Raw genomic sequence first — 27,616 nt, forward strand, 5'->3', positions numbered from 1 at the left:
CGTTAAGAACAGGCCCTTCCTGCTGGGCCACGTCATTCTCGCCCTACACGAGGAAGTGACGCCATCGCTAGGATTTCAGCCAATAGGAGCTCCACGGCGTGGGGGTCAAAGGGTAGGCGAAGTACAAAGATGGCGGCGCTAGCGGCGGCGGCGGCTGAGCCGGTGAAGCCGTCTCACTGAGGGGCAGAACAGTGGCCAGGCCAGGCTAGGCAAGGCGTGGGTGGGGATGATGATGATGATGGTGGTGGCGCGTGGCGCGCGCTGTGGCTGAGGATCCCTCGCGCCCTCTAGCCATCCCGCGCCCCCGCCCTTCTCAGCTGGTGCCCCGGCCTCGCGCTCCCTCCTCTCCATGAGCGGCGCGTGCGAGCTGGTGTGGCGCCTGCTGCACGCCCTGCTCTGCCTGCTGCGCGCGCTGCTCTCGTGGCTCCGCGGGCGGCTGCGGAGCGGCCCCCGCTCGTGGCTCTGGCGCTGGTGGCGCCGCGCGGCCTCTGCCGCCGCCTCCTGCGCGCTCCTGGCGCCCGCCGCCGGGGCCTTCGCCTTCCACAAGCCGGGCGCGGCGCGGCGGGTGCCTGGCGGGCGCGGGCGGTGGCGCTGGGACGGGCGGTCCCTGGAGAAGCTGCCGCTGCACATGGGGCTGGTGGTGACCGAGGAGGAGCCGAGCTACGCGGACATGGCCAGCCTGGTGGTGTGGTGCATGGCGGTGGGCATCTCCTACGTCAGCGTCTACGACCACCACGGTGAGCGCGGGGGCTTGGCGGGGAGAGAGGGACCTTGGGTGCCACCTTCCCGTGCTCGGTAACGGGCCCGGGGCGGATACAGCGCGGCGGCGGTTGGCTCGGCCCCTGGCCGCTGTGTCCTGTCAGGGGGGCTCCCCTGGCTAGTTGCTGTTGGAGAAACGCACCTCCCCCCCCTTCACGGGCTGGGGAGAGGGGCCGCCTGCGGGCTGGGGGGCTCTGCATGCCCTGGGGGGCTGTTACCACTGAGCTTTATTCCTGTGTGAATAACTTCATGCCCTCTCCTCATCTTCACTGTCCTGGGATTGCCAGCATCATCTCTGCCTGCCTGGCCCTAAGACAGGGGTGGGCAAACTACGGCACGGGGGCTGCATCTGGCCCTCCTGATGTCTTAATCAGCCCCTCAGGCTCTCGCTGGGGAGTGGGCTCTGGGGCTTGCCCTGATCTCGTGCTCCAGCCGGGGAGTGGGATTAGGGTCATACCCCACTCCGTGTGGCTCCTGGAAACATCAGCATGTTCCCCTTCAGCTCCTACATGTAGGGGCAGCCAGGGGGCTTTGCAAGCTGCCCCTGCCCCAAGTGCCTGCGGACAGGGCAGCGTGTAGAGCTGCCTGGCTGCTTCTCCATGTAGGAGCCGGAAGCAGGGGGAACTGACATGTTGCTGCTTCTGGGAGCTGCTTGAGGTAAGTGCTGCCGAGAGCCTGTACCCCTCCCATGCTCCAGCCCCTTGCCCCAGCCCTGATCCCCTTCCGAACCTCTCGGTCCCAGCCCAGAGCACCCTCCCCTCATCCCCAGCTCCACCCCAGAGCCTGCACCCCTAGCTGGAGCTCTTCTCTCCCCCCCAACACCCTGCTCCACCCCGGAGCCCCCTCCCACTCCCTGAACTCCTCATTTCTGTCCCCACCCTGGAGCCCACACCCCAACTTCCAATTTTGTGAGCATTCATGGCCTGCTATACAATTTCCCTACCCAGGTGTGTCCCTCGGGCAAAAAAGTTTGTCCACCCCTGCTCTAAGAGCAGGTGTGAAATCACCAGAGACCCCTTGGCCCTGTTCTGCTGCCTGAGAAAGTGCCAGGCAGCAGTGGAGTCCCCATAACTGTCTGCCTGCTAATTCAGGAGGGCAGGGCAGCAGTCATTCACGTGAGGTTGATTAATCATAGAATATCAGGGTTGGAAGGGACCTTAGGAGGTCATCTAGTCCAACCCCCTGCTCAAAGCAGGACCAATCCCCACTTTTTGCCCGATCCCTAAATGGCCCCCTCAAGGATTGAACTTACAACCCTGGGTTTAGCAGGCCAATGCTCAAACCACTGAGTTGTCCCTCTTCCCATACAGCCAGTATCACATCCAACTGCCTGGTTCCACTGCCCTAGCCTGATGGATCAGGTCCCCATTTTGCAGCTGGATGAACTGGAGGTGGCATTTCAGAGTGAGACCCAGCAGGACTCAAAACCACAAACTTCCGGAGTGCAGTCAAATGCCTGAACCAGTCAGCCAGCTCACCTCTTTGGTCTATGACTAAAGTTAGTTAAATGGGAACTTAGATTCTGTAGGAATTGGTGGCTTAGGCCTTTACTGCTCACTAGGGAAAGGTTCAGGTTTACTGCTGGTAAATGGACTTGATCATAATGGTTCCTTCTGACCTTAATATCTATGACTTGCTTGTTTGGTTTGCTGTTTTTATTCTATAATCTTATTCTGTACTTATCACTGTTGTCTGAGCACCTTTCAGAAGTTTAAGCAATGTAACTAGTGTCTCTTTTTCAAATGTTTTTCTCTTCCAAGGGGGAAAGATGTTTAAATAAAAATTTACACTTAACATGTTACAGGTAATACAATTTAATAGTGTAATGTTCTGTATTGATGAAGGCAAGATCAAGGAAGTGCACCTTGAGCTTGGAACAAAGCATTGAGATTTAGTGTAATCTTAGACCCTGCAGAAGATCCAGTCTTGGATCACCCCTCAAAAAAGTTTAGTCTCCTACATAGAGGAGCTTTACCCTTGTAGTAAACAAATCTATTGTGCCAAAGGAGTGGAGCTGTTGAACAGATGATCTTTAGGTATTCTGGGCCCAAATTATTGGGTTTCTTGAATAGAAGGACAGATCTTGAATTTCTCATTTTATGGGAAGCCAGTGCAGTGAGCAGAGGACATATGCTCATGTTGTCACATGTTGCTGAGGACTTGTACAGAAACAGCACTACTACTGAGCGCATGTCTTCATTAGTAACATTAAAGCGCTGTGTAGTTGCGGCACCAGTGCTGGGAGAGAGCTGTCCCAGAGCTATAACAAACCACCTCCACAGTGCCAACACTTGCGGGAGGGGGGGAATCGGTCCACACCTGTGAGTGAGAATGTTGCAGCACTGTAAAGTGGCAGTGTAGACAAGTTTCTTGATGTCTGATAGTTCCGTTCCCAGCTAGACTGCATAACTTTAGTCCAGCTTGAAAGTGATAGCTAGCTATTACTAATGCTAGCTAAGTCATCTGCGAGGATAGGACAGAGTCATCTAGCCATTTGGAGATAACAGCATCCACAAAAGGCAGACAGAAAAACTTCCTATCTGGCAGGGTGGTTGAGCACTGGAATAAATTGCCCAGGGAGGTTGTGGAATCTCAGTCATTGAAGATTTTTAAGAGACAGATTAGACCACAACCTGTCAGGGTTGGTCTAGATCAGTGGTCTCCAGCCTTTTTAAGCACATAATCACTTTTTAAATTTAAATGCAACCTAGGATCTACCTCAAAGAAAATGTAGAAATAGTAGTAATCTCACAAACCCAAACACCCTTGCCCTGCCCCCTTTCCTGCTCCTGCCCCGCCCCTTCCCCAAGGCCCCACCCTGCTCACTCCATTCCCCCCTCCCTCCATTGCTCACTCTTCTCTCCCCGCCCCCCACCCTCACTCACTTTCACTGGGCTGGGCTGGGGGTTGGGGTGCAGGCTCTGGGCTGTGGCCCAGGGGTTTGGAGTGTTGGAGGGGCTCCAGGCTGACCCTGAGGCAGGAGGCTGGGGTGCAGGAGGGAGCTCAAGGCTGGGGCAGGAGGTTGGGCTCCAGGAGGCGGTGTGGGGTGCTGGCTCGGGGAGGGGACTCAGGCAGCAGTTTGGGGTGCAGGCTCTGGGAGGGGGCTGGGGCAGGGGGTTGGAGTGCAGGAGGGGGCTCAGGGCTGGGTTCGGGGTGCAGGAGGGGATGTGGGAGGTCTGGGGGTTTGTGGTGCTGGCTCTGGTCGGGCGCCCCTTATTTCGGGCAGCTCCCGGCTGGCAGCAGTGCAGTGGGGCTAAGGCAGGCTCCCTGCCTGCCCTGGCCCCATGCCGCTCCAAAAAGCGGCAGACACGTCTAGCAGCAGCTCCCGGTGGAGGGGGAGGGGCAGAGGGTATCTGTGCTGCTCCCATTGGCTGTGGTTCCATGTTCATGGCCAATGGGAGCTGCTCTCCCCGCCTCTCTGACTGCATCTGGTTCCCAAAGGGCAAGATGTAGCAACTTACAAAAGTGCCTAGCATTGCCGGTCAGTGTTTTCTCAACCAAAGTTTACCAAGTTCACTGTCTTCAGTGTGGGATGAAGACTTATAAGAACCTCTATGTAAGCAGCTAGTTTTTCAGGGCTTGACAAATTTCTTAGGTCTTGTTTACACTTAAAAAGCTACAGTGGCATAGCTCTGCAGCTGCACTGCTGTAGTGCTTCTGTGAAGACACTGCCTACGCTGATGGGAGGGGTCCTCCTGTCAGAGTAGGTAATCCATCTCACTGAGAGCTGGTCAGCAGAAGAATTCCTCCATCAAACTAGCAGGGTCTACACAGGAACTTAGGTTGGCTTAACTATATCTTTCAATGGTGTGGATTTTTTGTACCCCTGAGCAATGTAGCTATGCTTACCTACTTTTCTAGTATAGACCAGACCTTAGTCACCTACTAGTGAGAGATTGCCTAAATAAAAAAAAACAAACCCACCCACCCTGAACCCTGCGTAGTGCCTTTCTATTTGGTTGACTAGCAAGCAAAGCAGCTGTCTTATACACTTGAAGCTCCATCTCTTCCTAGTTGTCTGGAAGGTAGAAGTCTCCTTTATCCCAGAGTGTTCTGGTTGTCGTGTGGGGGTTTGGAATAGATCTCTGCTATCTCCATCCCTTGTTTCCCTTATTGTGGGCTGAGGGGGTGGAGGGGTGTCTTCATCTCTGCACAACTCAAATGCCTGCTGCCACTGATTGTCAATTTCACACTGTTGCAGGCTATGAGAATCTTGTGTTCACTGCTACCAGTAGGGCTACAAATAGCTGTGACACTGATCAGTTTTGATGATTTAACTAGACTTCATTGATCAGCAATCTTTCTGCAGACTAGGGCAGAAAAATCTGCATGAGTTTACATTTGTAATCTTCTATTTAAAATAGAAGGCTAGGATCTTGTTTTTTTTAAATGAATACTTGTGTATTGTAGAAAATGGTGACTTAGAGTCTTATCCATATTGGGGAATTCCTCTGGCAAGGGGACTTTCAAAAAATTGGGGAAAGCATGGTACCATGTTTCCTCTCATTTTAGACATTTCAGTCAAGAAAGCTTCAATAAGACTATCTAGTGTGGTGGTCAGATAGTTTTCATCAAATATTTAACAGGCTAACCTTCCCCTGAAGAAAAGCCCAGACAGGAATAATAAGCCAGAAGAGAGATCACTGAGCTTGCGGCTGCTGTTTGCTTGCCATACTAGTTTCTAGTCACTGTTATGTCTCAAGTATAATTCTTGTTTCCATAACACAAGTGCTTACCCTAGCAAAAATTGCACAAAATAACTTTCTATTTAGGAAATGTATACAGTGTGACTATTGCTTGTTTATAAACTACGCCCATTCTGAAAAACAAATGAAAGATTTTAAACCTGGTTGAGGCAGCTTACAAAGTCCAGAGGATTTGTCGTTGACTAAATTTGCCTTCAGTTGTGTCAAAGTATCTTTTTTTTCCCCATAAGAAATAAGCCTAAAATACCAGCATTTTATATACTTCTAAATAGGCTGCATTGAATAGAAGCTATATTATCACGAAACCTGCTGTGATTGCTACAGCTGTTTCTCTTCAGATCGTATAAATCTTTCACCTTTTTACTAAAGGTTTCCTGTGTTGCTAAAACTCTTCTGATCTTTTGCCACAGAAAGCTAATGTGCTGACACTAAGTCATGAGTTTTAAATGAATAATTTAAAACTCATAACTCTGGAAAATGGCAAACAGGAAGCTGGAGGATATTCCATACATGGAATATACGTTGCTTAGATGTATCTTATCACGTCCAAAGGGAAATATTTAAAAAATGCATAAACATTTTCAAATTTAGTTAAATAAAACTACCTTAAATGTGCTGGATGCAAAACATTTTGGCAAATTCTTATAACGTCTTTCTTTTGCATTTAAAACTGGTTTAATAAACAAAGGGAGTACTATTTGTAGCTACTGAACTGTTTCTAGCTTAATAGCTCAAGACTTCAGAACTAGTAGATCTCATCCCCTCATACGCACACCTATATTTTTAAACCCATACATTAGAAGGAAAAACAAACAAGTTTTCTTGCTTGCCCAGTTGGCTTCTTAATTTTGAATAAACTAGTCATTGAACTGAACTAGTTGAATAGAATGAAATTAAGAGAATATTTTCTCTGCACCTGCAGAAGAAGCTGTAGATGTCAAAAACTGGTTTAGCATTCCAACAAACTCTAGTTCTGGGTGCTTAACCAGTGACTTCACCAGTTCCATGATCTGACTTTCTTTATAACTTCAGCAGCAACCGAGTAGCACTTGAATATTTGTTTTAATTTAGACTACTTTAACGGATTATATTAAATTTTGACAACCTATGTTTAGGTCTTAATTTCAAAATTAATCTTGTTTGTTTTTTACAAAGCAATGTATTTAAATCCATTTGAAGAAAAAATATTTTTATCAACCTTGATTTGGAATCTGTTTCAAGCTCCAGATTTGGAACAGGAGGTTCCCAAGATACAGCTGCCCTCCTCTTTCCCTCCCCCCACCCCCAAATTACATGACATAAAAATTAGGGTTTTTTTGCATGCACCTCAGTCAAACTGTGGCTCTGAGAGCATGTCTACACTACAAGTGCTAGAGCTGCAGCACCATATTTACTACAGCGATGAAAGGGTTTTTTTCCATCATGACAGTAAATCCATCCCCTTGAGAGGCAGTAGCTAGGTCAAGGGAACAATTCTTCAGTCAACCTAGCTGCATTTCCAGTGTGGGTTAGGTTGATTTAAGTGTCATACACCCATCAAATTCTCACAGCCCTCAAGAACTAGATTGACATAACGTTTAGCTGTAGACCGGGCTTGATCCTCTTCAAACATATATCACCCACTTTGAGCTAGTGTCCCACACCTGCTGCCCCTTAAAGGAAGCAATATTTTAAAGGGTGTGAAAGATTTGGGGGATATGATTGTCAACTTATTCCATTTTTACTTTGTGAACATCATTTGATTGTAAACTCTGGTGTAACTTTCAGAACTCATTCTCTCAGGCCATGTCTACACTGCAGCTTATGTCTGCATATCTTATGTCACTTGAGGTGTGAATAAACTACCCCGAGTGACATAAGTTACACCGACATAAGCGCCAGTGTGCACAGCACTGTGTCAGCTGGAGAGCTTCTGCTGCTCTCAGAGGTGGCTTTATTAAGCCGCCAGAAAGCTCTCTCCTGGTGGCAGAGTGTCTTCACCAGATGCACTGCAGGAGTACCACTGCAGTGCTTTTTGTGTAGAAAAGCCCTAATAGGAACTTGACACAGAGTACAGAGACTGTCTGGGAAGCTGTCACAGAGCAATCAAAGGCCATCAACAGTGAATGACTCTCCCCTGGTGGAACAATGAGGTTGCTACTGGCAGGGCCATTGACTTTGAATGACATTTGTGCCCTGAAGTTGGTGGGATGTTGAAGCATAGAAATTCTCTGTGGAAGAGCATGGACAGAACAGGTGTCAGAGGCATTTTAAGAAAAATGCTCCATAAGGGAAGGAAGCTAATTCATTAGCAGAAACAGAGAACCAATCTAGAGAGATTTCAGAGTAGCCACAAGTACTCCTTTTCTTTTTGCAAATCTAGAGAGAGTGGAGATAGGGACTTTACCTTCCTTGAGCATGTTGATCAAACCCAAGCCTTCACAAAAGGCAGTGAGGTCAGACGAAAGCCTGGTCTACACTAAATAGTTAGATGAACCCAGCTACATTGCAAAGGAGTGTGAAAAATCTACCACCTTCCCCCCACCAACATAATTAAGCTGACCTAACCTGTGGTAGACAGTGCAAAGTCATCAGAATTCTTTCATTGACCTTGCCTCTTGGGGAGGTGGATTACCTACTCTGAAGGAGAGTCCCCTTCTGCCAGTGTAGATGGTGTCTATGCTGAAGCGCTGCAGTTGTGCTGCCATAGAGTTTTTCATGTGGACAGTCCCTAAGGGAAAGCATTCAGGAGTTTGTTTTCCACAGATCTGTAACACTCTCACCTTTGAGTATAAAGTGTGTGTGCGTGTTTAAGGAATTCATTTGCTAAGCCTGTATTTCCTTACTTCCATACTGTTTTTGAAGGGTGCAGCTACACAACCAGAGCTCCTGCAGTCAACTAGACTCTGGGGGGAAATACGTCAAAACAACAGAGTGTCTTCAGAGAGCCAGGAACTGGCTTCAGGACCGAAGCAGCCAGACTGCATGGTCCCACTGTTTGAGAAGGTTGTCAGACCCTGGCATCCGCACCTGACAGCTCACTTGAGCGATCCAGAGCTAGGAGCAGAGATCAGTAACTTCCCAGAAACAGTGAGCTTAGCAGCATGTGGGATTCAGTGATTGGATCCCTTTGTGACAGAGGAATGCCTGTTCAGAGAGTGGTACTGGACCATTTTATGACAAAAAAGTATTAAGAGTAAAAGTTGGATCTACAATGTGGCTCTAGCAAAGCTGATGAGTTGGAGAAAATCACTTCCGCCCCTCTTGAAAAGAAACTCCTTCTTTAACCTTGTGTTGGTGCTAATACCTGCCAGTGTATTGATGTGTCACATAAAGGGCCATGGTTAGGGTTACCAGATGTTCTATTAAAGGGACAGTCGTGTTTTTTGGGATTTTTTTCTTATATAAGCACCTATTACCCCCCACTCCCTGTCCCATTTTTTCCACAGTTGCTATTTGCTCACCCTAGCCCTAGTAGAGTTTGTGGTACAAATGTAACTTTAGCACCATCGTGGCCTAAATGGAGTCTACTCTGCAGGCAGCTCTGGCCAAGAAAAAGCATGCGCAGGAATGCAGCAGTGAAAGTCCCTCCCACAACAGGGGCACCTGTTCTAACACCCCCTAAGTAAACATCCACCCATGGGAAGACTACAATGAATATAGAAAAGGGGCAATATTTGTTTACAGAGGGATGAAAGGAGAAAAATAATGGGGATGGATGGGGGGGAGGGAAACAGTAAAACAGGGTTGCATTTAACACAAGGCCCCACCCAGTAATGTGTCCACACATAAAGTTCAGGAATCCTGGGCAAAGTTCCAGTCCAGGGGCGAGTCTTGGATGTTCCTGGTCATCTTTGGTGTTAGCAAAGTTTCCCCAACAATCCCCTTTGGAGTCCTCTTCTGCTGCTCTCTGCAAAGCCACACAGAGGAGCAACCTCTCCACTTAACAAGCTAACAGCCTCCTTCCTTATTACCACTGCAAAGTCACAAGCCCCAGTGCTCATGGCCCCACGCAGCTCTGGGCAACAGTGATACTGGGTCTAGCTCTGGTTTGTCCTTCTCAAGCGATTCCTCCTTGGCACAGTGCTGCCATGGCTCCTGTATTGATGTCCCCAATGGGCTGTTCTGTCCCTCCTAGGCTTCATGCAAGTTACCAGCTGCTTCACTCTGTGAGGGCCAGCTGGCCGTCTGTCTGGAGTGCCAGACACACACCCTGTCACTTTCCCCTCTCTCTCTCTCTCTGCTCTCCCCCACCCCCAATCATACTTCCTCCTTCTGAAACAATCGGCACTTCCTGCCTTAGGGAAAAGATTTAAAGGGGCCATGCTCTCTAAACCCCGAAGCGATTACACAAATTTAGTGTAATTTGGTCAAGGGATTATCAACATACACCAATAACATTGAGCTTCTTTTCATTTTTAACATAATCTCACTGTGCATATGAAAACTGATGTCCTCAACAAGGGCTGGGGTAGACTTCGTGCAGCAGTCCCTAACACATTGAAGAGCAGTTGGAGTGCATGCAGATGAAGGAAAGAATACAATTCAGTAGAGCATACTACATTACATAAAGTGGCATGCTTACTTCATCATTCCTTAGTCATGTGTGCTTATTGTAGAGTAGCCCTGGCTGAAACATACTTTCATTATATCCCTTGTGGCTCTTGCCAGCTCCTAGGAGCAGAGTTAAAGTGGGCTGAGGTTGGTGTGTTCTTAAACCTCTGAAAACCAAGAAATAGAGTAAAGTATATGAGGCACCGGTGGTCAACTTTAAGTACTAATGAAGTTTTGAGCAGTGAATTTTTGTAACAAATGAGCAATATTATTCTCCTAAGTGTCAAATAGTGAGTTGATCCGAATATGCTGTAATAAATACAGGCCTGAGTGTCAGTATTGGCTATGAAATCTGACTGTAAAAGTCATAATTGTTCGTGTTGCCTCTAATGTTCATCTGCCCTAGCTGCACTTCACATAACTTAGTCTACAGTGTATTTTACAAACATTGATTCTTGTAAAGCTGGTAAAAACATGTAAGAGGTTTATGCTGTGCACTGTAGCTTTACGGCTCAGCTTGCCACTTACTATTTGCCTAGAGAAGTCCTGATGCAAAGTTTCATTCGTCTTAGGTCACAGACGGAGCTGGTGCAAGGATAGCATTAGAATATGGGAGTTCCTTGCTTCTGCTTGTTTGTACATCTTCATCTCTAACTTGCATCTGACATGTAAATGGTAAATTGGTCATAGAATTAGAGCATTCTAGCAGTGAAGTGGCAGTGTTCTGCTTTCCAAAGAACTATCGGATGTCACTGCTTACTGGTTCAGCTATGCAAGAACAATAGCAGCATACACTAGATTTAAAGTTATATGTAGTTAATTTTATTCTCTTCCAAGGTCATCATGAAGCCGCATTTATGTAGTATCATCTGCTTCAGTTATTGATTGATCTTGTCAAGTCTAGTTTCAAGCTAGTGTTTACTGCCTGTTTGTTCTCTCTGAAAAAGTGGAAACTGAAGTGACTTTTATGTTTTGTTATGGGTTTTTTAAGGAATCTTCAAGAGGAATAACGCAAGGCTGATGGATGAAATTTTAAAACAGCAGCAGGAACTCTTGGGTCTAGATTGCTCCAAATATACAGTGGAATTTGCAAATCAAGACAAAACAGACCAAGGTAGGATTGTGATGATGAGGTCCCTGAGAAAACTAAGTGGTTTGTTCATTGAGGGTTATGTATCCTCCTATATGTACATTCCTCCCTCTCACTGCTACCTCTTTTCTTCCCCTGTTTCTTCCTTAGCCCCTCATTAAAATGGGTGACAAAGAATGTTTATAACCTTCCTGGGCTAATGTTGTTTTTGTGGTAGTTGCTCAAAGGATCCTGTTATCTAAGGCAGTGACTCTTAACCTTTCCAGACTACTGTACCCCTTTCAGTAGTCTGTCTTGTGTACCCCCAAGTTTCACCTTACTTAAAAACTACTTGCTTACAAAATCAGACATAAAAAGTCAAGTGTCACAGCATACTATTACTGAACCATTGCATACTTTCTCATTTTTACCATATAATTATAGAATAGATCTATTGGAATATAAATATTGTACTTACATTTCAGTGTATAATATATAGAACAGTATAAACAAGTCATTGTATGAAATTTTAGTTTATACAGCCTTTGCTAGTGCTTTTTATATACTTGTTATAAAACTAGGCAAAAGTCTAGATGAGTTGATGTACCCCCTGGAAGACCTCTGCGTACTCCCAGTGATACACGTATCTCTGGTTGAGAAACACTGGTCTAAGGGACATATTGTCCTCATAATCTGTGTGAGAATTATTAGTGGAAGAAAATACTCTTAAATTTAAATGTCCATCATTGTGCTAACACTTCAGTTAGCTATAGAAATGAGGGGGACACTTCCCAATAGAAGATGCAGAATAAGCTTATTTCATAGGCAGCTGCATATTCACTCTTGCTTGAGTGGGGAGGGAGGTTGAGGGTTTTTTTTTTGTTTGCATGCTGGCCAGCCTCTTCTCTTTATGTGAAATTAACTAGTTCTGGGTAGGAGAGGGATGTCAGAGGAGGTATTGCCATGATAGTAGTAGTGTGCACAGTACCCCTAGGGGGGGAGAAGGGAAGAGTGAACAGAAGCTCTTACACTGCTGCCTGCAGCAGTAGCTTCCTCCTGAAGCGTGTGGGGACCCAGGCAGGAAGGGCAGGAATGTCTACAATAAGGTTACTTTTGCAATTTAGCATACGCAAACAAATCTAGTGAATGTTTCCTGTTCCACAGTTAACAGGAAGACACTAGGAATCAGTTCTTCTGACTCTGCTAACTAGCTGACATGCCTGAACATATTTGCTTTCTTGATAAGATAGCAACCTCCATGTGAAAGAGGGACAGCCTGTAACTGAAGGCCTCAGTGTATAAACTTTTCTGCAGGTGTTCTTAGGGCACTGGGTAAACTGCTGCAAACATTGGTATTCTACCAGTATAGTGCCAGACTAACCATGCTATTGTGTTACTCAAGGAGTGCATTTGTAAAGACAAATACTGTACTTACAAGCAATGCTCCTTGCCAGACAGAGATTGTTATTTTAAAAGTAGTGTCATCAAGTTTTATTATTGTGAATGTGAGAGACTCAAATAATTTTAAAATTAGTCTTTTACTGCTTGAGTCATTCAGTTCTCTACACTCACAAGGTTCTCTCACTAGATTTGCAGTACGCCTTTAGAAGATTTCTTGAGAGAAGGGATATATTCCTTTTTAATGTGCCAGCTGGCATCTGCTGCAGAAGTTTCTATTTATTGGCAGTTCTTCTGAAAGAGACATTTTAAAGTTTTCCATTTCCTCAACTGCAAGAGTTCTGGGATGAATTTCTATGTCTTATGTGCCATACAACATTAATAAAGTGTACATTCAGCAGGGGTTCCTTGGATTTTCAGTGTGTCAGACTGTCTTGTTGCCCATCTCTTCCAGTAGTGAAGACATGCTAACTATGAGTGTCATGTTCCTCTTGGTCCCATGTATCTAGATGCTGCTGCTTCTCCACCTGCTCCCTTAGCTATCCTTCTCTTGGTAGACAGCATGTCAAAGCCTTGCTGGGGATTTTGGTTTCAGACTACAGCATCAGTTTCCTCTCTTTTCAATGCAATATTTGTATTAAGTAACATTCAGAGACCCCGCTGTACTAGGCAACATATAGACATGTTATCTAAGCCCTGAGCTACACTACAGAGTTAGGTTGATTTGGCTGCCCTATGTTAACCTAACTCTAAATGTCTACACTAAAATTCAGCTCCCACTGATGTAACTTGCCCACTACGCTGAGATAATAACTTCACCTCTGCGAGAGCTTGATGTAGTTTGGTCAATACAGAGTCAGTGCAGACATTGTATTGCTTACATCAACTGTTGCTGCCTTTCAGAATCCATCCCACAGTGCCCCCCACTGGTAGTTAAATTGGTGCAAGCGCTCCTGGTGAGGATATGCACTGCTGACACACAGAGCTCAATGTGGACATGCAAAAGCAGTTTAATTACTGCAATGGCTATAAGTCAACGTAACTAAGGTAGACTTAATTTTGTAGTGTAGACTTGCTGTAGGTATCATTGGCTGAATTCCTACTCTAGTCTCGGCTTCCTCATGTAGGGCAGGCTTTTAGCTGTAAGAGTTTTGGCTCTTTTAGGCCAAGGTACGTCAGCCTCAGTTAGGCCAGCTGCCAGTCCCTTTGTCCTCTCAAACAATAGTAATTGTGCCGTCGGGGGAGCTGCTGAGTGTTCAGCACTTCAGAAAATGAGGCCACTGATTTGTGTCTAAGCGTACACTTATTTAAGAGCCTAACTTAGGCATCTGTTTTTAAAAATATGTGGGTCCAAGTCAGTATTGTATCTTTAGAGATCAGCTAATTCTTCTTCAAGTAGATGCAGATATCTATTCCACTTAGGTGTGCGCATGCCCTGCACGCCAGAGCTAGAGACTTTTCCCTATCATTATCCATAGAAGGGCCGTGCTTGTGGCTGTGGCCCTTCCCCAGCTATAAGAGGTGGCAGTGCTTGCTTTGTTTGAGAGGCCCACCTTAAAAGAGCACTGGTTTGATCTGTAAATCATTTCTAAAAAGGAGACTCGGGTGACATTATACCTTAGGTGCTGCCTGAGGCAATTTTTGAACTGGCCATGCGGTGTGATCCCATACCAAGTCCTTTCTCAGGCCAAAGCTCACCCTCAGGCTTGGAGAGCGCTGCTGCCTCTCGTTCCAGTGCAGACACCTCATCAAAGAGAGAGAGCTAGAAGTTCTCCATTATTGGCGCCAAGGAAGAGGTCTCATAAGACCAAATGGGACCACTCCAAGTCATGGGGTGACTGCTCTGCCTCCCACAGGAAAAGCACAGACTGGCATGGGGCTGGTTCTGGTGTGCAGGATGGCACAGGTACCTCTGACCCTTCCCCAATACTGAGCGGGAAGGGCAGAAGCCCTGTACTGTTGACTCCAGCCTCTGGGCACCCCTGGAGTCCAGTACTGCTGAGGGAGATGCCAGTATCGACTGTGTCCATGTTGTCTGTATCAGTCAGCTACAGACTTCTCTTGCCTTTCATTCTGAATCTAACCGTTGGTCCAGGGCTGCACCACCTATGGTCCCGCCAATTAAGCAAGCTGCTGAACCTCCATGTCTGTTGCCACTGCATCCAGACCTTCCCCTTCCTGTGGTTGGAATGGCACCTATACTGGAATTGGGAAACAGGACCTCAGCACTGGGGACCCTTTTCAGCCCCACCACATTTGGTGCTGCAAGTGCTCCCATGATGGCTCTTGCCACCCTCGGCATTGACACATTTGGGCTCTCCGTACTGATGTTTGCACCAGGACTGACACTGCTTATGACACCAGCATGCTCAGTAGAGATGGTACTGTCTTCATCACAGATTCCCTCCTCGTTCTCTGACGGATGAATCGGACTGCCTGTTGGCTCCCTTGTGCATCGCTCTACCCATGTTGCTGAGATTCTAGGGCTCCGATTCCAATTCGGAGTTATCTTTCCACTTCACATCACCTGAGGAACTCAAGGGACTGCCAATGGATCAGTTTGACTCCCAGGGTTGGCCTGTGACCTGTGGCAGGGATCATGGTCCCTGGCCTGGCCCCTACTGGCCACCAGTGCCCTACCCATATCCGTGTCCTTGGACTCAGTAGGATGCTTGTTGTTCACAGAGATCCTGCTCTTCGTCCTGATTGAAGCCAAAGTCATGCCAGGTTGATAGTGGTGGCTTTGAATCAGCCGCAGGCCCAGGCATTGGCGGTCTTCCTCCCTGCGGAATTGCTGGAGTCCTCCGTCCTGGGTATATCTTTCCAGGAGCAAAAGCTTATTTTGCCCTTTGTCCTCATTGCTGGACAATGCTGTGCTGCTTGGTTTGTCCTCCCTTTTTATCCTGGAGAACTTGAAGATGTACCAGGACCTTTTACTCTGCATAGCCATATCCCTTGGCATCCAGGCAGAGTTCCTCCAAGAGAACATGCATAAACTAGCCATTTTACACCCTGCTGTCCCTGGAAGAATGGCCCTCCCAGTCAACGATACACTCCTTGAGACTGTGACAGCCCTGTGGAGAACACCGGCCTTGGGACTGTTGATGGTGAAATGCATGGAAGAGCACTACTTTGTTACCATGCAGGTAGTTAAAGGGTTCTGTTCCTATCGGGCCCCGAATTTCCTGGTCATAATGCCAGTAAATGACAGGGCCTGGCAGGGTACGTTCAAGTCTACCACCCAAGGACAGACTCCAGGCAGTTGGATCTGCTGGGCAGGAAGATCTATACCCCATTGTCTGCATAGATGAGGATCGCTAATTGACAAGCTTTGCTGGCCAAGTATGATTTTTTCAATTGTCAGCCATGGCTAAATTTGAGGACTAGTTGCCCGAGGCGTCATGTGAGGAGTTCCAGGCATTTGTTGCAATAGCCTGTTTGGTGGCCAAAACTTCCCTGCAGTCCACTTTTGATTTTACCTTGTCCAGGGTCATGGCCTCGGTGGAAACTATGTGGAGGGATCCCTGGTTGCAAAACTCTGGGATTGCTCTGGACATCCAGCAAGCCATTGAGAACTTGCTCTTTGATGGGTGAGTCTTATTCTCCTACAAGACAGATGACACCGTGCACTCTTTCAAGGATTCCAGGGCTATCTTGAGGTCCTTGGGAGTGTACACCTCTCATTCTGCTAAACATTCTCTGGGTGTCGTCCCCTTAATTATGGGGACCTCTTTCTTCTTACGAAGAAATTGAAATCAGATGTTGGACAAGGGGTACTGGGGCACCAGCGATGGTCTTGGACCATCTGTATATGTTTCAAGAGATGTGGTTGTGAGAGCGAGGGGAATTGAAATCTGCCTTGTGCTAAAGAGTACAAGTCCAGCCAAGCGATGTTTGTAATCCTGTTTCTCTTAAGGTTCAAATGTATATATTCTGCAGCAGCTCGTATTGGGATAGCTGTGCTGGTCCCATCTTGTTTCCGGGTGCTTCTGCAAGCCTCCAGGCTCTCCTTTTCACAGAAGAACCTGGCCATCCTTGAAAGCAGCTGAAAACCAAGAGAGCCAGAGCTATCTGACCACATAACTCTTCATGGACTACCAGCAAGTGCTCTGTAGTCCGTGGCTGAGTCTGGGAACCTAAATAATAAACATGGTCTGTTACACACCATACAAAGCATATTTAATGATTCCGAGCTGTATTCCTGGTTCTTTAGGTAAATGCACTGGATGCAGGTAGCCAGTTGAGGCCCACTACAAAGTTTGCCCCTCATGGATGAACTTGTGACTGAATATCTTTCTTCACCCTCGGACAAGAAATGTGGAATGTGCATCTTCTTTCAAAAATGGGCCACAAGTACATCAACTAGCAAGAAGCTTGTGGGTACCCTGCCTTCATTTCTTCCATTTACTTAGTCTGGTGATATAGACTTAAAAACTAGTGGCTGTCTTCCCTAGTAGCCTCATAATCCTTGTTGTCTGTTTCTTAATTTCTCTGTTTATAGACTTTTCAAAGACTCTTGTAAAGCAGTTACTTGCAGCCAAATACTTCAAAATCATAAATGTATTATGAGTTTCTTAAAGATCCCGTCTGTGCCTTTCACCCATATCTCATTATGCTGTGTCTGGAATGGTCACATCCTGCCTCCTATTTTGTTCTTTGTGCTGCTTCCTTGTTTTTGTCTGTTCTTTCTTTCATTTGTCTTATCCTTCTGTTTTTTATTGGTATGCGTTCCATTTTTTCACTCTTGTTTGCCACTCCATTTGGAGCCCAGGTGATCCCTCCATTTTCTCCCCTACCCCACTCCCCAGTGTCCTAGCCTTCTGGCAGAGTGCTTCCAGCAGTCATGTGCAGCAAGAGCCAATGCAGCCTTCTGGAGTGGCCTTGGCCTCCAGCGTCACAGGTTGGAAACTGGCCTGAGACTAATGACACCGTTAAATTATGAGTGGTAGGCTTTTAGGCACTTCCAAGATCCCTGTAAGATGTCCTAAGGTCAAACTGTAGGAAATACAAAGTTAAGGTAACAAACCTGGAGGCTATCAACACCATAAACTTTTAAAAAGATGTAGTTGTGATATACATGTTTATACACTGTGTAGAAATGCTTAGTGCATTGCTTCTTAAAATGTGAGATTTCAAGATGTGCAAGCTTTGTTACTGATACAGGAACTTGCATTCCTGTCCCTGTTCTCTGACTAGTTTTCATCAACCTCCTAGAACTGTAAACAAATGCCCTTTCTTGCAAAAGATCACTTTTAAAACAACTTTGTGCTTTGTACTTGCAGTTTTAAATTGCCAATCTACACTGAAGGTGCTGTCCCCAGAAGATGGAAAGGCAGACATAGTGAGAGCTGCTCAGAACTTCTGCCAGTTGGTAGCACAACAGCAAAGAAAATGTACAGACCTGGATGTGAATGTCTTAGACAACTTACTAAGTAGTAAGTATTATATTGTGCCTGGGGCAGGGAGGGAATACTATGTGCTAATAAGTCAGTTTGTAACAAGCATATTTGGATCAGAATGGCATTGGATTTACATCTGGATTTGATCTCCAGCTCAGCGCTGATGACAATTTTAGAACTTTTGTCCACATCTTGATAATATATAGCCTAAATCATAACATTTTTCATGTCCCTGTCACAGAACTGAGCAAATAACTGATTTTTTAAAAAATTATTATTTCAGTGTTTGGGAGTAAAAAATGGTTCATTTTAAACCAAAATGGAATTTTCATTTTTTCCCCTCAACTAAACAAAAGCTTGAAAACCTTTCAAATGTCAACTCAGTGACATTTTGAAAAAAATGTGGACGCTTAAAATTTTTTAATGTTTTTCAGCCTAAACTATTTCCCAAATTTGAGAATAGCTTCAGAGCACACTTTCTTCTCCTCCCCCCCCACTCCCCCCAAGGTGGGGTGGGGTTTTTTTTGTTTTTTTTTTTTGGCAAAAATTCTATTAGTCAAAATAATTTCACCGAGTTCTGCCCCATTTGAAGATGCTGCTAAACTCTTTGCAGACCACTCTGAAAACATTATATCCCACCGGCTTCCTCTCACCTTCTGTGTCAGTTTCTTCTATGCCTTCAAAGCTCGATTTAACTCCTCCCCTCCAAATCTTCCTCCTGTCTGTGTCCTGTATAGTCTCTCCAACACCAGTCTTCATATCTCAGTGTGTCTTATGGGATTCTCAAACTCCTTTCCCTCTGAAGGAAGGAGAGAAGTGCGACTGAGTCAGCTGACTGTATTAAAGGCTGTCTTCACATTCAAATTAACTTACCTCAAATGAGAGCAGCCAAACTACAGAATAACATCATGATGCAGAGAGTTAATTTTTGTTAAGTTTTAACTGACTAGAACTTGGAAACTAAACTTTTTTTTTTTAAACTAAAGAAAATTCAAGCTTTACTCTTGAATTGTGCTGAAAAATTGGTGTAGATGCACAGTTGCTTTTATGGACACAAGACAGGTTTGACTTTTAGGGCCAAACTGAATATGCTTACTGCTGACATCATAATACCTCTGACATAACTCTAATTTAACTCTGTTGTTGTCTAGGAATTAAGTTTGTGTACATATCTGAAATAAAAAAACATTACAGGTAGAGCTTAATTATCTCTAACACAAGCACTGTAAAAACCAGGAATTTCTGAAGTATGTTTAGTTATTCTGAATGCTAAGGGGTTAGGTTAAATTTAAGAAATCTAAACATGTTATGGTAGCAAAATGTACGGTTAAGGCACTTAAACAACTCTCCCCTGTAATGACACCAAGAGGGAATGTGGAAAGAGCAAAGAAAAATGAAAAATCAGTTGAATCTATGACTACAAGCACAGATGTTGCAATCAGAATTGTTTGGTTTCTGCATGGCATTATTACAGGGCAGAGTTAAAACTAAGGATGCCTTTAGGATCATGTCCACTGAGCACTTTCTCCCCATCCTTGATCTCTATTGCTGTATCCTATACTGACTTACATGTCCTTCCTAGCCAACTTCCTAGAGTACATGGAGGAACTGAGTTTAGTTACTGCTTCTCTCCATCCTGAACTCTTTTTAATGGGCCACATCAATGGCTCAGGTATAGAAGATGTGTGCTGGAAGTTACAATTCCTTTGCTACGCAAAATCTGTCCAGCTAATCAGGCCACCACACTCTCTCTCCAGCCTCTGGAATGCAGAAGGAAACACTCAACAGGAGCACAAGATAATTTCAGTAGATATCTCAGACTTGTCCCTCCCTCTACAGAAGACTTTCTTATGTATAACGCCGTGTAGTCCCAATGGCTCTAAATCTGAAATGTTCCCTTCTTTTCCTTCAGAGATTAACTCTTCCAGAGGCTAGGACGCTTGCCTCAGTCAACCACTTTCATACCTAAGGTTCTGTGTCACAATCCTAAAAACCAGAATAATCCCAGAGGAATGGAGTAGGCAAACAACCCATACTCCAGTGATGATTCTACCCTCATCAGAAGGTTTTGAAATGATTTTTAGTATGGCTTGGTGTTGTCTTTGTTCTGGACTTGCCTATCAATGTTAGGTGCAGGGCTTCAGCTCTGCAAGAAAAACTGAGCTATTTGGTCATCTGTTTCCTCCCTTAACACAACAGGAGAGCATCATAATAGGAAATTAGTGTGTCGTACTTTCCACATAGACGATCCTTATGTGTCTAATTTGAAAGAAGCAGATCAGATTCTTGCTGTACATGGAATTACTCCCAAAAGTGAAGGCAATTTGATTCCAAGCTCACATTTAATACCAAAAAAACCCAAGCCTAGCTATTTTCTTACTATGGGGCCATTCAGTTAGTTAAACGACTGACATAGCTACAGTATGGTTGGCTCTATGTGGGAGTTGTCCAAGATGGATGTAGGCAAAGCATTACAGTTTAGCCTGTAGTGCGTAGTGTGGGTAGGAGTTTAAATGTTACCACACAACCCTGCTAAGCCTGCTTCTAATAGTCCTGTATTTTTTAAACTACCGCAATTACAACTTTATCAAACATCTTAAAATGGAATTAGTCTAGTTTACAAATATAATCCACAGAGCTGGATTGCAGTGTGGCCTAGCTAGAGCACTGGACTGGGTCTCTGGAGACTTGGATTCTATTGCCAGTTCTGCCAGTGGCTTGCAGAGTGGACTCTGGCAAGTCACTTCATCTTTCTGTGCCTCCATTTTCTCATCTGTAAAATGGGGGTAATGATATTTCCCTCCTTTTAACATCTACTGATCTCAAAGGAGGTAAGTATTGTCTGAGACGTTATGGCGTCAGAGGCTGGATGAAGGCAGAAATACATCTGACCTTGGGACTCCTACTGACACTTTATTAGATCTACATATTGTTACTTGTCTACAGTCATTAAGAACAAATGGCGAAGTACAAGAAATTAAGCAGTTCATGCCTGTTTTTGTGTTTAAAGCACAGGGATCACTAGATAGTAAAAATCTGTCAACCTGTATGTTAAGAGCAGGCTGCCTTTTTTAAAAGTTCTTTGTGTAATAAATCATTAACTTTTCTCAGCTGTGTCCCAGTGATTGGGGCTTTTTGTGGAGAGTTCTGTGATGTATGTTATGTGATGTCATGGTCAATATGTCAACTAATTTGATTTTTCACAGTAGGATTCTAACATGTCTTCTATATAACCAAGTCCCCAAATTATAGCTGGTGCAAGACATAGCAGCCCACTCTTACCAATGATGGCCTCAACCTCTTACTCCAGTTACTTTTAGAAAAAAGGAGCAGGGCTGATCTTTTCTCTAACACTTTTTACTGTCTCTTACGTGATTTGTTTTATTTTATGTATTTATTTTAAATGAACACATGCATATTGCATGTGAAATAAGTCTTAAAATTCTGAGTCTAAATCTCTAATCCTATAAATTTACTTAATTTCCCTCTCTTTTAATTTATTTATTTTTGTAGGTAATAAAGGTTTCCCTGACCCTGATTTAATTTTGAAGTTTGGTCCTGTGGACAGCACATTAGGATTCCTTCCCTGGCACATCAGACTAACAGAGATCATGTGAGTTGGTTATAAATCATTGTGAACCGGATTGGAATATATTCATTCTTTAACAGTTTTTTTTAATTTTAAAGTAGTGCAGAAAGAAAGATTGAAATCCCTCCAGCAGACACAAAGCAAGTCCTAAGTTCTGCTTGAAGATGGTGATTGTACAGAAAGTATCTGTTCAGTGCATCAATTTTTACCATCTCCTATTAGAGAGAGATAATATTGATTGGTTTCCCGCTTTGGGGCTTTGCTTGTCTCCTACAAGAAGCATTTACTCCATTAGCTCTAGAGGTTTTTGTCCCTTGAAGCCCAGATAGGAGTTACGTGCACAGATATGTTTTCAGTGTCTCTGTTAATTGATTGTTGTACCTCAGTTCCTTTTCTGACCATGGTGTGCAAAAAAACTTCTAAAAAGTGTCATGACCAATTCAGTTAGAAGGATCCTGAATCCTTTTGTTATATGCCCTGTTTGATAGGTTCTTCAGAAAAGATTAAGTAGCATCTGAAATAGACCACTGGCTTCATAGTTGAGAAGGTATCAAGCCATCAGTTTCATGTGACAGTGTTTTGCATCAGCTGATATTAAGTTGTCTTTGAATTGTATGTGTTTGACCTTTTCTCATAACAGGAGCATGTGCCTTGCTGTTGATACTTACTTTTTCACTTACAGTTAAGTTTTATGTAAGGCTCTGTTGCCCTCTGTCTACACATGGAGGTTGTTAAAATATACTTGTCTGTCTTCTAGATTTAACTGAAGAGATGTTATGGGATCAGAGGCATTCTTTGTGGATGTGTTGGGGTTATTCCATGTCCAGGAGCACTCTGAATGAAGGCAGAAGTGTGTCTGACCTTAGGACTCCTACTGACAGACACTTCATTAATTGTCTTTGAGTGCTTTAATAGAAAAAGGGCTCAATCATACTTTCACCCAGAAGATTTAAACTCTTCTTCTGTGGTTTGAAAATATTTGAAAATTTCTCTGTGTTGTGGGAAGCAGCAACTCTTTGTGCTATTTGTGGGCTACTTCAGAAGCCAGTAGAAGAACTCTGAAATAAAGGGTATGACAATAGAATGGCAATGGTACTACGTAAGTTGCTTAAAAGTAGTCTCTTAAGGCTTTTCTACACGCTAATTTACCATATTTACACTGAAATAGCTAACCTGTCTGTAATTAACACGGTTTTTATTTTGGCATAAGTCTGTCTGTCTCTCACTTATTTCACAGTGCTCTGTAAGTGTCCACGGACAAACTTGCACCAAAATAAAAAACATGTTAATTACACCCAAATTAGCGTTTTCAGTGCAGTTTGTATATAGATAAGCCCTTCATTATGAGGGTTATTTGAGGGGTACCAGAACTCTGCAGCTCAGTTAACCGTTGTTGTTGTGATTGTGATAATTAACCAGAAATTACATTTCCTTGCCTGGGCAAACTCCTTTTATATAAAATAGTTGCCTTAATGGCTCCTTCCTAATTTGTTTCCTCAGTTCTTTGCCTTCACATCTGAACATCAGCTATGAAGATTTTTTTTCTGCTCTCCATCACTTTGCAGCCTGTGAGCAGCGTTGGGGAAAATGACTTCGTGCGAAGCACTCTTGTCAGGCTTTCCATGGAAAGGATCCAGTATCTCTGTTTACAAGCATCCTGTGATCTGTACAAGTCTGGTTCATAGTAATTTTCTTAATTTATCAACAAACTCAATAAAGTGTCTTACCTTTCTAGAGAGTCTGTGCGTGTGAGTGAGTGAGAATCCTTCTGCAGAAAGGGGGAAACGCACAGGTTTGTTAATTTGTGCAAATGACCTTGTGTACATTTTAAGCAGAGCTGATCAGATGCTTCATGCCCCCCACCTTTGTCTTTTTTTTCTTTCCAGTGACCAAAATGTTATGTAAGAATAATGTTGCTCTTTGCTAAGGGGAAACATTCATAGTATCATTGTGAAAACTACAGGGCAATATAAGATGTTGCCACATACATTGAAGGCACTTTTCAGTGGAAAAGTGGAGACTTGTCTGCCATTATATGCCCGTCCGTTCCTCATAGATGAACACTTGAGAGCCGTTGGCCTGGTTATCTTCAAATATGTTAGGTGTGTGTTTGTGTATTGCGTATATCAGTAACTATTCTGGTGATCATAAAAATGGAATGAAAAGGTTCCAGCTTACCCGCTGACAAGACAAAGCATCTAATAGGATAAAAGCACAGGTAATAAGTTTCCGGAATCTGAAGAGGCCACAGATTCTTTCATTACCTTATTTTGGAGTAAGTGCATTAAGCAGCAGTCTGTTATGAAATATCCAGGGTGGGCTGTGGGTTTTTTTTGGAGGGGACAAGGATGTTTAAAAGCAAAAGCCTTCTAAAAATGTACCTATAGCCCGAGATCTTCCCTTCTTCCCTAGGACCCAGCGAAGCCAAATTCCTGTTGAGTTCAATGGACACTGAATTGAGCACCCATAGTTGATGAGATGACATAAATTGAGATTTCCAAAACATAATTAACATTATAAATGACTTTTTATATTGCACTGATCTGGTACTATTTTTAAAATAACTTTTTAAGTGAATTAAGTCTCTAGCTGGATAAAGCAGTCTCAGATTGAGTTAAATTTAGATTTTGGGTTGCTGATTCTATTTTTCATTCTCTATTTAAGGAACCATACAAATTGCCACTGTGCTTTCCTTATTACTGTTTAGCCATAAGACAGTGTTTAATTGTGTACATTTCAGGGAAGTCTCCGTCAGATGTCAGTATACATAACTGAACTAGATATGTTCAAGACTGAGTTTATGAAGTCTGCAAATAGCAGTGAAGAGAAGGAATGGATTTAGTGAACATACAGTGCTTATTATGATTTTTTCATGTTTTGAGATCATGAACGATGAAGCAATGTAACCAGGAGTGCAGCATTAAGTTAATATCTGCATAAAGAACTGACAGTTATAGGGGAAAAAAAACCTCCATCACAGAATGTCCTAATTAAATTATTTAAATATAGAAAATACACTTGAAATAAAAGCTCTTAAATTGAAATTGTCATCTGTCTAAATGCTTTTAAGTATGAAAGAATAAGCAGTACCTAAAAAGAGAGCTGTACTGTTTGTTGCTGAATGTTTGTCGTTTTGAAACTATATCCTTTATTTTGTCCTTGACTTTATAGAATCGTTAGCCGGTTCTTGAACAAGTGTTTCAGATTTGTCCCCCTCCTTAGAGATTTAGTCCTCTTTTGCTTTCTCTTTAAGAAGGTGGGAAGCTTGGCAAAGCACTACATGGGAAAAATCTTTATTTCTTTTTAAAAAGGGAACTGTCAGGTTTTAAACTAATGGTTTTTTTGTAAAATAACACACTATGCTTTGTCATGAATAGCTATAATGTTACAGTGCAGGTTGCAGAGATATTACTTGTTAGCATCAGCATTTTTTACTTGTTGTTTTCCTCTCCCTCCTTTAATATCCTATTACAGGTCCCAAAAGAACCTATAATAATGTGAACTGCCTCATTTCATGTCTTCTGTGAGACAAAGGGACACTGCTCTCAGCTGATCCTTTCAAGGACGTCAAGATGATCTTCCATATGGGTTGTAATGCCAGTACAGTGTATTTAATCTCATTTGTGGGGTTGGCTTTTGATGTTCACCCTGTTTCTACTATGATAAAACAAGATGGATAATTTAACATGCAATGCCTTCTTGGGGTTGGGTCCCTGTAATTCCCCACTAAACATTGTAAATTTAGCTTTTGGGGATGGGATGAATGACTTGCTGTTGAAGAGAGATCTTGGGTATTGTGAATTAAATTTTTCTTGAGGCAGAGACCACCTTCATGTAAACATAAAAAAGGTTGTCAAGCAGTTCTGGTATTGGCAGTAAACAGAAATAAAACAGGAAAATGAGACTTAATTCTGTGTTTCTTTTGATCTTTTCACCAATCTGCAGACTGCCAAAAAAGACTTGCATTACCTGAGCTGTTTTTGGCCCTTAACAAATTCCTGAATAGCTTTACTAAAGCTAGTATTTCCTGTTTCAGAGCCAGACCTTAAGATTTAGTGAGCTGTGCCAAATACACTGTGTATATCCACAACTTGATCTTTGAATGTGTCATTGCAGTTAGCTTCCCCCACCCCGGCTTGCGCTGTGTGAAGGTACATTGTATAGCTGTGACGTTCCGTGTGGCTGTAGTCTCTGGCTACATGTAAATAATGTGTAAAGCAAGTTTTTTTATGATTAAGGAATCAATTTATTTAACTTTATTATTGAAAGTTAAACCTGAATCTGTAAAACAAGAAACCAATAAAAATATAATCTTTCTACAGGCTATGGTGTTATATGAACACTTTCTCTAGATTTTTGAATTGGGAGATAATTTATATGGCTCACAGTGGAATGGTATCACTTTTTTCTCTTCTGGAGTGTCCTGCTCAAAGCAGACCCTACCTCTTGAGTGAACCTCCAAAACATTTTTCGTGGACTGTCCCTCATTTTTTTTCTGTGAAAAATTCATGTCCATTGTGCTCACATTACCATATAGAGCATCTGCACTAGAGAGTTGATGAGATTGTGTGGGGATGGGGGTGGAAGGGGGGAGAATCTGAAACTTAACTCAGTCCTTTTATATAAAAGGATCTAAACTTTCCGTTGTAGAAGGGGAACCCAGATGCTTGTTCTGGGGCTTGATTTTGTTTACATTTTTCTGTAAACAAGCTAGGAGATGCTAAGCCCTCACCCACCGGGGGTTTGTCTGTGTTCCAGTGATTCTTGGCATTAAAAAGTAATACTTCCTTCCATAATCTCCAGTTTAGAGGAGGAAATAAAAAAGGTTTAAGTGGCTTGTGATCAGAGTTGTTAGAGCTGGAATTAGAATGTACTAAGCCTTGATCTACCCTGTATTTAGTCCACTAAACCAATATTCCTCTCCGAATTACTTTTCTGTAGCCCAGTGATCACATTAGCCATTCAGCTGTGGAGTAGCTTCAGCTGCCAATAGCCAGCTAGGGTGAAGTCTGTGATTAATTTATTGGAGTTTAAAAGGCATGACTTCATACTGCAAGTTGTGCTGAGGTCTCCTTCCAAAATCAGGAATCACTGAATAATGGGCCTCAGAGGCAAGCTCTGATCTGCCTCCACAGATGACTGAACTCTGAATAACCTAGTGATCTGTTGTAGGTTCCCCATATTTTCAACCTTAATAATTTAGTCTTCAGAGTGTAGATCTAAACCATCTTTTCATGGGGAAAGGTCTATAAACAACTTTCTTAAACTTTAAGATGAGATTCACACTAAAGATCCTTAAAATGAGGGAGTAGATGCGCAGTTGGATTGGTTTTTATCAGTAGTGAAAAAGCACTTAAACTTAGAGACCTTACATGTAAGGAATGTTGTCTCAGTTCATCATAGCAGGTGCTGGTGGTAACCTCTGTGATTTGGTTACAAAATATTCTTGTGATAACTTTGTGAAACTGTTTGCACGACTGAAACTTGGGAAACTTATCCCAAGCTGCTTCCTAGGATCTTGAGTTTCTGCTAGAGTTTCTCTTAGTGGAAATGGAGATTTCTCCATCTTAAACAATATCACTATGTACACACAGCCGTCTTGTCAAGCATTTTAGAAGGGTTGATGTCAGGATTTTTTGGAGCAGCTGGACTGAGCCCTATGGGTAGGGTCCAGCTGAGATAATGCCATTTTGTTAAAGCTTTGTATTCACAAGTGGAAGAATCCACAAATTGTATGTTTGAGAGGGTCAACAAACATGGACAAGGGTGATCTAGTGAATATAGCATACTTGGACTTTCAGAAAGCCTTTGACGTAGTTAAGAGCTTTTGGTGAAGGACTAATTAAGCAGTCATGGGTTAAGATGGAAGGTCCTGTCATGGACCATAACTGGTTGGTTAAAAGACAGGAAACAAAAGGTAGGAATAAATGGTCCATTTTCAGAATGGAAAGGGGTAAATAGTGGAGTCCCCCAGAAATCTTTACTGACACCAGTGAGGTTAAACATTCACAAATGAGCTGGAAAAGGGGGTAAACAGTGAGGTGGCAAAACTTGCAGTTCTAAAATTACTCCAAATAAGTCCAAAGCAGATAGTGGAATGTTACAAAGGGATCTCAGAAAACTGGGTGACTGGACAACACAGTGATGAAATTCAGTGTTGATA

At 43.6% G+C, this 27,616-nt stretch overlaps 1 protein-coding gene across 1 annotated transcript; it reads left to right on the forward strand.

The window, feature by feature from the left end:
- Positions 1-95: 95 nt before the first annotated feature.
- NUS1 (NUS1 dehydrodolichyl diphosphate synthase subunit) lies at positions 96-25,362 on the forward strand. Its single transcript, XM_048844700.2, has 5 exons — positions 96-737; positions 10,990-11,112; positions 17,748-17,900; positions 21,378-21,477; positions 22,954-25,362. Exons 1-5 carry the CDS (start codon positions 350-352, stop codon positions 23,042-23,044), a joined length of 855 nt encoding a protein of 284 aa, XP_048700657.1. The 5' UTR covers positions 96-349; the 3' UTR covers positions 23,045-25,362.
- The last annotated feature ends 2,254 nt before the right edge of the window (positions 25,363-27,616 follow it).

Source organism: Caretta caretta, chromosome 3, assembly GCF_965140235.1.
Source record: "Caretta caretta isolate rCarCar2 chromosome 3, rCarCar1.hap1, whole genome shotgun sequence".
Classification (NCBI taxonomy): domain Eukaryota; kingdom Metazoa; phylum Chordata; order Testudines; family Cheloniidae; genus Caretta; species Caretta caretta.